At 44.8% G+C, this 10,541-nt stretch overlaps 1 protein-coding gene across 1 annotated transcript; it reads left to right on the top strand.

Annotated features, from left to right (window-relative positions):
• Positions 1 to 2,689: 2,689 nt before the first annotated feature.
• On the top strand, positions 2,690 to 5,147 carry LOC104156809 (tetraspanin-9-like). Its single transcript, XM_009705570.1, is given in 6 exon segments — positions 2,690 to 2,719; positions 2,788 to 2,810; positions 2,812 to 2,926; positions 3,546 to 3,677; positions 3,798 to 3,881; positions 4,690 to 5,147. Coding segments are annotated over 6 exon segments (456 nt in total). The 3' UTR covers positions 4,762 to 5,147.
• Positions 5,148 to 10,541: the final 5,394 nt, after the last annotated feature.

The raw sequence follows: 10,541 nt of genomic DNA, 5'->3' as shown, positions 1-10,541 counted from the left end.
TGAGGGTACACTCCGTCCCTTCATCCAGGACGTTGATGAAAAGGTTAAACAGGACTGGACCCAGAACTGACCCCTGGGGAACACTGCTAGCTACAGGCCTCCAACTAGACTCTGTGCCACTGATCACGACCCTCGGAGCTCTGCCATTCAGCCAGTTCTCAATCCACCTTGCTGTCCACTCATCCAACCCACACTTCCTGAGCTTACCTGTGAGGATGTTATGGGAAACAGCATCAAAAGCCTTGCTCAAGTCAAGGTAGACAACATCCACTGCTCTCCCCTCATCTACCCAGCCAGTTGTGCCATCACAGAAGGCTATCAGATTGGTCAAGCATGACTTCTCCGTGGTGAATCCATGTTAACTACTCCTGATAACCTTCTTTTCCTCCGCATGCTTAGAGATGACATCCGGAATGAGCTGCTCCATCACTTTTCCAGGGATGGAGGTGAGGCTGACTGGCCTGTAGTTTCCTGGGTCCTCCTTCTTGCCCTTTTTGAAGACAGGAGTGACATTGGCTTTCCTCCAGTCCTCAGGCACTTCTCCTGTTCTCCATGACCTTTCAAAGGTGATAGAGGGTGTCTGGGCAATAACATCTGCCAGCTCCCTCAGCACTCATGGGTGCATCCCATCAGGGCCCATGGATTTGTGGGTGTCCAGTTTGCCTAAATGATCTCTAACCTGATCCTCCTTGACCAAAGGAAAGTCTTCCTTTCTCCAGGCTTCTTCTCTTACCTCCAAGATCTGGAATTCCTGAGGGCCCCAGTCTTTAGCAGTAAAGACTGAAGCAAAGAAGTCATTCAAGTACTCTGCCTTCTTTGTATCCTCTGTCACCAGGGCACCCACCTTGTTCGACAGCAGGACCACATTTTCCCTAGTCATCTTTTTGCTACTGATGTATTTGTAGAAGCCCTTCTTCTTGTCCATGACATCCCTTGCCAGATTTAATTCCAAGTGGACCTTAGCCTTCCTCATCACATCCCTGCATGCTCTGACAGCATTCCTATATTCCTCCCAAGTGGCCTGTCCCTTTTTCCACGTTCCATAAACTTCCTTCTTCCATTTCAGTTTTGCCAGAAACTCCTTGCAGGTCTCCTGCCCACCTTGCTTGATTTTTTACTCATAGAGATGCACCGATCTTGAGCTTGGAGGAAGAGGTGCTTGAATATTAACCAGCTCTCTTACGCCCTACTACCTACCAGAGCCCTAACCCATCGGATCCCTCCAAGCAGGTCCCTGAAGACGCCCAAGTTAGCTCTCCTGAAGTCCAGGGTAGTAATCCTACCTATTGCCCTTCTTCCTCCACGCAGGATCCTGAACTCTACCATCTCATGGTCACTGTAGCCAAGGCTGCCCCCAGGCTTGACATCCCCAACCAGTCCCTCTTTCTCTGTTAGTACAATATCCAGCAGAGCCCCTCTCCTCGTTGGCTCCTCCAGCACCTGTGTCAAAAAGTTATCGGTGCTCTGCAGGAACCTCCTGGACTGTGTGTGCCTGGCTGTGTTGTCTTCCCAGCAGGTATCAGGGTGGTTGAAGTCCCCAATGAGATCCGAGGCTTGGGATCGTGAGGCTGCTTTCAGCTGTCTGTAGAAGGCCTCATCGACTTCCTCATCCTGATCAGGTGGCCTGTAGTAAACACCCACAACAGCGTCACCCATAGTAGCCTGCCTCTTGATTCTTACCCATAAGCTCTCGACTCGTTCTTATTCTGCCCCTAGGCAGAACTTGATACATTCCAGTTGCTCCCTTACACAGAGAGCAACTCCACTACCTCGCCTTCCTGGCCTGTCCTTCCTAAATGCTTCCATGACAGCATTCCAGTCACGTGAGCTATCCAACCACCATGTCTCTGTAATTGCAAAGAGATCATGGCCCTGCAACCTCACACAGATCTCTCATTCTTCCTGTTTATTGCTCATGTTGCATGCATTGGTGTACAGGCATTTCAGAGAGGTAATTGAGCATGGAGGTTTCCCAGGAGGGGTGCAAGAGGATCCACCATAGCCATACACACCCTTGAGGTGGGTGGCCTTCTGGTTCTCTTCTTGGGAGGCAGCTAAGGAACGTTTGTCGCTGTTCTGGTTGGCCTGGCTTACTCCCCAGTTGGATGCGATGGCGTGGGCATTGTCACTTTGGACCCCGCACCCTGAGTCCTTTGGTTTAAAGGCCACCTCACCAAGCTGGCCAGCCTGCTGCCAAAGATTCTCTTGCCAAAGTTTCTCTTTCTCCACTAAAGAAAGAAGAGCACGTTTGAAAGTCATAAATCCTACAAGCCTGTCCCCATGAGGAGAACAATAATAATGCCCCTTTTCAATTGATTTTATATTCGCCATTTATTGTAGGCTGGCTGAACCTGTGCGAGGGATAACTTATGTTAAGGTTGGGAGGCTGGGACTCCGGTTTTGTGATATTAGCAAATTAAAGTAGGCCATAGGTTATAGGCAGGAGAGGGTGCTGTAGGGTATTGCCAACAGCTATCTCCGGCAAAATTAAAGTAAGCTCAGCAGATTTCTGCTGATTACTCTTCGTTTAGTTTGGATCAGATGGATCCAAATGGACTTTTAGTAGAGATGAAGCTCTTTGGTCTCCTATCTCATGCGAATTAATCCAGTATTTTGCAATCTGTGGGAGAGAGTAGGCCTTGGCGGGTGCTGAAAGGTCCCACTGACTTGTGAGAGTCTTGAAGCTATGATGGAGCTTTCTACCCAGGTTAAGTTTGTGGTGAGAGAAGGTAAGAGAGATGCATTCTGTACGCAAGTCTGTGCTATTTGGTCCTTTCCTCTAAACAGCAGTGCATTCACTTTCTGTATTTTTTACACGGTGCAGGTCAGTGAGAGTGCAAAGAAGGATCTGAAGGAAGGTATGAAGCTATACAATTCAGAAAATAATGTTGGACTGAAAAATGCATGGAATATCATTCAAGCAGAGGTAAAATATTTTCCCAAGAGAAAAAAAATAACAATTTGGCACAATAAAGCCACAATAAAGGCTGCTGCAGTCTGTTAACTGTGGCATCCATGCCAAGTCTAAAATCTGACTACTGCAGGCTTTGGTTTCTGATTTTGCACTCTTGAGCAGCCAGGAGGTACTGTGAAACCAAGGATCAAAGTGCACTCTGTAACGTGAAAGATGCTGACCTCTGAGATTCTCTGTACCTATCACAGGCACAGAGATGATCTGAAACAGAGGAGAAGCAGCAAAACTTGCATAGGTAGAACTGCGGCTTTGGCGGCTATACTTTTGCCGTTCCACAGTTTTGGGCAGGTTATCTTATGTTTTGGTGTTTGGGCTCATGTCTCTGTGACAAGAAGACTAACATACCTTGGGCACGGGACTGTTTATTTTCTTTGGTTTTGTTTGGTTTTGGGTTTTTTAATCTTGTTAAGTATTTGCTTTTAGTGATCACTGAACACAAAGCACTTTAAAAATACAAAAGTGTTGTGGCAGCCCTATTGAAAACAGTGGTTTAGTGGAAGTAAAAGTTTGTGGTGGTGCATGATTCACAAATTGTGCTAGTTAATTTATTAATCCTTTACTTTTGCCATAGATGAAATGCTGTGGTGTGAATGACTTTACGGATTGGTACCCAGTGCTGGGAGAAAACACTGTCCCAGACCGATGTTGTACGGAAAATTCCCAAGACTGTGGACGGAACTCCACCGAATTAGTGTGGAAAACAGTAAGGCTCGCTTTGCCCAGGTCAAGGCTTAGGGCAGGGTGGGAAGGAAGAAAATAGAGGGAATGCACATGAAAGAAAATGTCACCTTGGGATTTCAATTTTCATCTTTCATCATTTCAGGGATGTTATGAGAGAGTTATGACCTGGTTCGATGAGAATAAGCATGTCCTTGGTTCGATTGGGATGTGCATCCTCATAATGCAGGTAATGCTGGTATGATGTCTGTCAACAGGGCTTTGATTTGCTGTCAGCATTCTTGATTCTGCTGTGTGAAAAGTGGTGCTCAACTGCTTTGAGTTTGATCATGATTTCAAAAAGATCAGATTTGTTTTCTGAGTTCATTTAAGGCCGTCTACTCAGAAAGGAAGCAGGTCAGTAGTCAGTCCTGCAAGGAAAACATGCTACAGTGGGGGTTTGCTTACCTGCATTTTGGCTTCAGAGCACCACTTTGAAGTTCCCATGTTTAGCCATTTGTTACGCTGTCCCTTAGAGAACCTTTTTTTTTTTTTTAAGTTTGGAAGCAAGTTCTAGAAATTGCCAAAATTAGTCAAATCATGGCCACTGAATCAAGTAGGTTAACGTGTTTTAAAAAAGACATGCAGAAGTATCATCATAATCTGTTAAGGTTTGGGGGTTCCTGTATCACTGCTGTACTTTTGGGGAAGAATACCTGAATCTGATGTATTCAGTCACAGTTATCTGGCTAAACAAGCACAAGTTGTTGGGTAAAAAGGAAGAGTGACTTGTATGTATTGATTCTGAAAATTATTGCACATAGGACAAAAAGCCCTGAGAGCTTTTTGCCTCCATCTGTGCTCTGACAGATACATCTCTGAACATCACTGTGTGCCCGAACAACATACATCCAAGTTTACTGATCAGTGTTGAAGCTTGAGAAATGTGGCTAGTGTAGAATGCCTTTTAAAACTACAGCTGGACCATGACCACAGGTCAGCAGTGCAGTTTTGGTAGCTTTCCTATACTGAAGCCCTTATTGTTTGTTTTCCTTCAGATTCTTGGCATGGCCTTCTCCATGACACTCTTCCAGCAGATTCACAGGACTGGCAAAAAATATGATGCCTAAAGCCTCCGAAACATTATCACATCAACCCTTCTTTCTCATCATAAAAATGAACAAAAGGAACGACCGTAAAGTGTATCAAGCCTAGCCCTGCTGAGGGAATCCGTCCCATTGACCGATCTACTTTGTTGTTACTTGTCCGGTTATTATCACAACTTGGTATTTGACTAATTTTTTTGTCTGTTTCACATTTGCCATTTATTTGCCAAAGAGGGGGGAACACCCCCAACAAATGGATTTTCTACACAAAATCATAGATCTGCTCTAAGAATGTTTCTTAACTTAAGAAAATGTTTTGCTCTACTAATCCATGCTATATGTGCAAAAATTATGTGTGTTCAACTTCAAGGGAGAATTCTTCAAAGTCTTCCATTAAGTTTTCAACCCTCGTGTCCAATTTATTGGAAGATTCGGAAAAGCCACTCTAACTGAGAGTACTAGGAACCGGAGCTGCTTTGCTTTGCAGCTTCTTGTACCTTACGGTGTATACTTTTTTATTATGATAATGATGACGATGATTATTACGATGGATATAGCTTAGAATTTAGTTGCCTGACTTATAACTTCTTACTGGTTTTGGTTTTACACATTTATTGTACATTAATTTGGGAACCACTGTGCGATCTCCAGAGGACATGTTTTTCAAAGTTGACAGTTGATGCAGGCAAATAAAGACATAACCTTTCTCAAGTCCGTGGGGAGGCATCATCTACCTTTATCAGGGCCTTGATGCCCTTACTGTAACAAAGCTGGTTTCTTTCAAATCAGAGGCTCTTTCCTCGGACGGAATGCAATGCCTTCCTGTTGGACCAGATGGTGAGCTTCCTACTCCTGTGAGGCCAAGTTCCAGTGTCTTTACTCACCTAAAGCAGTGCCTGGCTGCTTTGATGTCATGCTAGTTTGAAAGCTGAAAGTACTGACTAAGCAAGTTACTGCTCCCTGGCACGAAGGAGAGAGATTGCAGTCTGACCTACTGGCCAGCTGGCAGCAGACTTCACAGATTGTGTTGTCTGTTTCGAAAAGTTTGCCCAAGGCATGGCATGCTGCTGGATGTGAAGGAAGGGGATGGCAACGTTGTCATGCCATGCCCTTCATTGAAGGGGTTTCCTCAGGCAGATGACAGCTGTCTCCCTGAGCTGGAAAAGGTGGTTTCATTAAAGGTGACCAGATGATGCGGGAAAGGGGCAATTTCCAAAACAGCACTCAGAGACAGTACGTATTGTCACACCTTCAGTGCAGAATTGGTTCTTGCTGACGGATTGCCAAGTCCGTCCAATGGGGTAGTTCAGAGTTTACTGCAATGCTTATTTTTACCGACATTCCTGTTAGAAAACTTGAACATATATTCCTGTAGTTTTAATGCTGCTTCGTTGCAAGCAGCCTCCATTTACCCTTTGTTCCAGGTTTTTGCTGTTTTGTGAAGGAAGGAGGAAAGGTTCAGACGTTGGAGGATGTTCTGATTTAACTCCAGTCAGGGCTTGACTCAGCCCTGAAAGAAACGCTGCTTTTTGTCTAGCAGCAGTCAGAAGTGACCTTCAGAGGTTACCTCATCCACTGTCACTCTCAAAGGGGTACTGTCGTCTGTGTGAGGTGGGGTTTACTATGACGTTATTGGGCTGAGTTTCAGAAACTGTTGAGGATGGAGATTTTGTGCCTTTCAGAGCCATGCCATGTCAAACTACTCCTCTGGTAAACAAGTTTCTCTTAATGTCCAGTCTGAATATTTCTACTTTAAACTCTTCAAAGACAGTATTTTAATTGTATCATTCAGCCTGTCTTTTCCTTGTGGGCTGTTGAACCACTTCATATCTGGGAGTTTTTAGTCCCGTTTATCTTCCTAGTAGGTCCTGCATGCATCTGTACCTTGGCAGCGATAGCGTTTTGTGTGGCTTATGTGTCACTTAATTTTGAGTTCCTATGAAATCAGTGTGACAGGAAGGAGTGTGAATGTGTGGGAGATCGAGGTGAATTTGGGTGTTGCAGTGAAGAAGGAGGTTACTATTCTTGGAGCATGGCCCTTGCCCATATGAGCACAATGCCCAAAGTTTCACAGGGCTCTTGTTTCCCGCTGAAGCACACAAAGCCGTATGGGTTCAGCTAATTCACTTGGTTTGCCTTTGAAGAAGCAGAGGGAAAGCACAGAATCTGAATCCAGTTTTACTTCCATTTCTAACAAAAATTGGGACCAGGAGCATCTGAGCCCCACTGGAGATGGATGTTCCATGTTGAAGAAGGGGCTCTCATGCCCAGTGTACTTGCTGCTAAATGTAAGACTGTATCCAAAGTTGCTAAGATGCGTTCCCATTTTTGCCAGAAAAGACAGGATGATTTTCATCTGATGGCTCCACTTCATTCTCCCTTTGGGCAGATGTGCTTAGCTTTCTCTAGCTTTCTCTGGCGTTCAAAAAGAGCAGGGTGCAGGGCTGAGCAGGAGCATCATCTCTGTCCTTTTGGGTCGCACAGTGGTACCTGCCACATCTTAAATTTTAATCTGCAGTCAGTTTTTGAACAAAAAATGGTAAAATATTATATTAGTGAAAGTAATAAGGAAATAAAAAATGTTTATGAGTAACTCAGAGATGAAATGTGTAGTTGCAAACTCAGCTACTTTGCCTTCCATCCAAACTTATTTTTCTAGAATGCTTCATTCCATTTCACGATCTAGCGGCATAGATCCTGAAATCTTTTTTTAATGACTACTTTTGGCATTTTAAGCACAGTATTAAGTGAGATAGTTACACGAGCTTCATGTATTCATCTCTATGAAGCCACCTACAGGAAGGGAGTCAAAAGCAGGGCTGATTTGTGTCTCCAGCTGACTTTCTGGTGTGGGAGGTGATGACAGACATCCTGAAAGGAGCAGAAAAATAATGCCATTTTCCAGGCAACAAAAAACAGCCCTGGAAAGCATGAGGCTGCATCAGTCAGTTTGTCAGAGAAGGCACTAACTGTCCTGTAAATTGGTCAAAGGGAGCTTTGGCTCATGTATGTATGCACTTTTTTCGCTTATGCTGGTGGGTGGCTGGCTGTGTGTTTTCCCCAAATGTCGCTCTGATTATTTAATGATAAGTTTTTAGCATGTTTTTAAATAAAAACAGATACTGAGTAAAAGTATCTTTAATATACACAAATATTGATTTGTATAAATGCATACCTCTCTGTACCTCTAATTCATGAAAGCACAGTTCAAGTGTGTAGAAGTGCTGTTTCTCCGAGTGTTCCTTCAGACTGTAGCGTACCTGCCGTCTCACTGTGCTTCATGCCTGGAAGCTGCAGCAGAACTTTAGCAGAGACAGAATAGGAGAATTGCTCAAAGAACCTCTACTTGAAAGCTGTTGCAGTGATAGCAGTGAATTCTGTTCCCTCCTGGTGGTACCAAGGCTATAGGAAGCCCGGGTGGAGGGTGCTCAAAAGAAGTGCCCATAGCTAAGTAGTTTGTGAGATGATAAAAACAATAGCATAAATGTCTCCAAGATGACAGAAGATGCCTTGTGTATGTCATGTGTTTAGTTCCTGGACTATGGTCATGTTAGGCCAACTCACCTATCCTGTGTCCACCCCCCGTTTGTATGCGTGAAATACAAACTCACACTCAGGAGGGGTGCAAGCAGAAGGCAGCCGAACTGATCCTCATGGTCTTTCTTGGGCAATGTATTGGTCAGGCACAGAAAAGGCAAGGAGGGAAAGGGTGTTTGCCCGGCAGATGGTTCTTGGGAGCAGCACGGACTGGGGCACACGTAATTCTGATGTAATGTCTTTCCATAGAGTTGAGCAGCTTCATCCTGTAGCTGGCATGGGGAAACCTGAAGATGTTTGCCTATGGGCTAGCCATCTGTTGTGCAGTAGATAGTAGACACTAAGAAACAACATGCCATTCCCACCAGGTGATGTTTGCACCAGTGTTTCTTCTATGCAATACCTACTTTCGCCTTTATATAAAAGATTTTTACTAGGATGATATAAAAATAAAGGATTTTTTAAAAGGTGCCTCTTTGAGCTCTTTTCTCTCCTAACCCGAACTACCACCAAAACCAAAAGGGGACCAAAAAAATTCCAAAACGTGACTGCAGAGATCTATTCCAACTCCACTGCAGTTGAAGTCTAGAGCTCTTGAAGCCATTGCAGCTCTGAAAAGATCCCCCCGTCCTCTCTCCTCCTCCTTCAAAACAATAATAAAACAGAAATAGGTGTGAAAGATCCCCAAAGAACAGCAAATTATTTTTGAGAGCCTGGTAATAGAGGAAAGAGTTTGCAAGTGTCCCAGAGAATATAGAATAGTCAAAAGAGAGGACAAAGTAGTAGAGAGCTTGAAAGACATCCAGAAGACACTGAGAAGTCTCAGAGAAACTGTGAAAATTGATTAAACACTGAGAGAGATAGAAAAAGATCACAGAGTAGCCCTCTAAATGCCAGGAAAGTAGAAGATGGTCTAAAAGATCCCCAGATGAAACAGTGGAGCCAAGCAGAAGCCAAAGCAACAGAGTCTGAGAGAGATTCAGAGAACATAAAGTAGCCTCAAGGAAGGGAGGAAAGCCTGTAAGTGCCCAAGGAAACAAAATGTAGCAATGTCAAAGAGGCCAAGAAAGAGCTCAACAAGGCAAAGGAACCCCCAAGGAATACCAAAGAGGGCTCAGCAATAAAAAAGTATCAATCCAAGATATTAAAGGAGCTCCAGAGTACCCAGTAGGACAGAGGGTGGCCTCAGAGAACACTGAGGGGAAAAAAAAAAGGCAGAAAGCTTGAAAGTGCCCCAAACAGTAGCATCAAAGAAGGAAAAATGAGCCAAAATTTGTAAAAGAAACTAGTAGAAAGCCTGAAAGAACCATGGTGACCACACCAGAGACCTTGACAGTAACAAGAAAGCAGCAGAGATTCTGGAAGAACTCTAGGAGAGTATGACGGCAGCTGCTAAGAAAAGAGAGAGGCTAAGAGAGCAACGGCGGAGAAGGGAAGAAACAAGCAGGGAGGCTGAAAAAGTCCCAGAAGAAGATACCACAAACCTTGAAGAGACTGAAACAGCCTCAGAAACCCCAGTTTAACATCAGAGAAGTTGCGGGGCGGGAACAGCAGAAAGACTGAAAATGCTCCAAAGTCACCTCAGTGAGAGGAAGGAACAGACTGAAAGCCTGGAAGGTGGCCGTAGCAGCTTTGGAGAGGCTATGGAAGAAGTGGAGAGGTTGAAGGAGTCCCAGAGAAGCCTTGCAGAGCCTGAGAGACTAGAAGAGAGCCTGAAAGAACCTCAGAGAGGACAGAGTAGTCTCAGCAACGGTAAGAAAATAGCATAGAGCTTGCAAACGTGAAGGATAACAAAGACTAGCCTCAGAAAGGTGGAAAGAAGTAGACAAGAAAGAGACCCAGAGAGCATACAGTCGCCTTGGGCCTCGGAGAGGTGAAAAAATATAGCAGAAGGACTGAAAGAATGGTGAGAGAGCACAGAGCAGCCTCACAGAGAGCCAGAAAGAAGCAGAGATGTTAAAAGAGCCCAAGGAGAACACACGGTACCACTGGAGGGCCAGGGAAGTACGACTCAGACCAGGAGAACCCCACTGCACGCAGAGCACACCTTGGGCAGTGAAGAAACAGGCAGATAACCTCCAACAGCCTCTGAAAGCACACAGAGTAGCTCTCAGAGTGAGAGAGACCGATGGGGAGGAGTTTGAGATGGGCTGAGAGGAGAGTGGAACGGGCCTGCGGCAGGGCATGACCGTGTCTCTTGACCTGCAATCTTTAAAAAAAAAAGGCATTAAACAGTACTGGCCCCAGCATCAATCCCCAAGAAACGC

Source organism: Cariama cristata, unplaced genomic scaffold (genome assembly GCF_000690535.1).
Source record: "Cariama cristata isolate BGI_N322 unplaced genomic scaffold, ASM69053v1 scaffold6608, whole genome shotgun sequence".
In the NCBI taxonomy this organism is placed as follows: Eukaryota; Metazoa; Chordata; class Aves; order Cariamiformes; family Cariamidae; genus Cariama; species Cariama cristata.
Note: the sequence above shows the minus strand (reverse complement) of the source record. Positions and strands in the feature narration are given on the sequence as shown.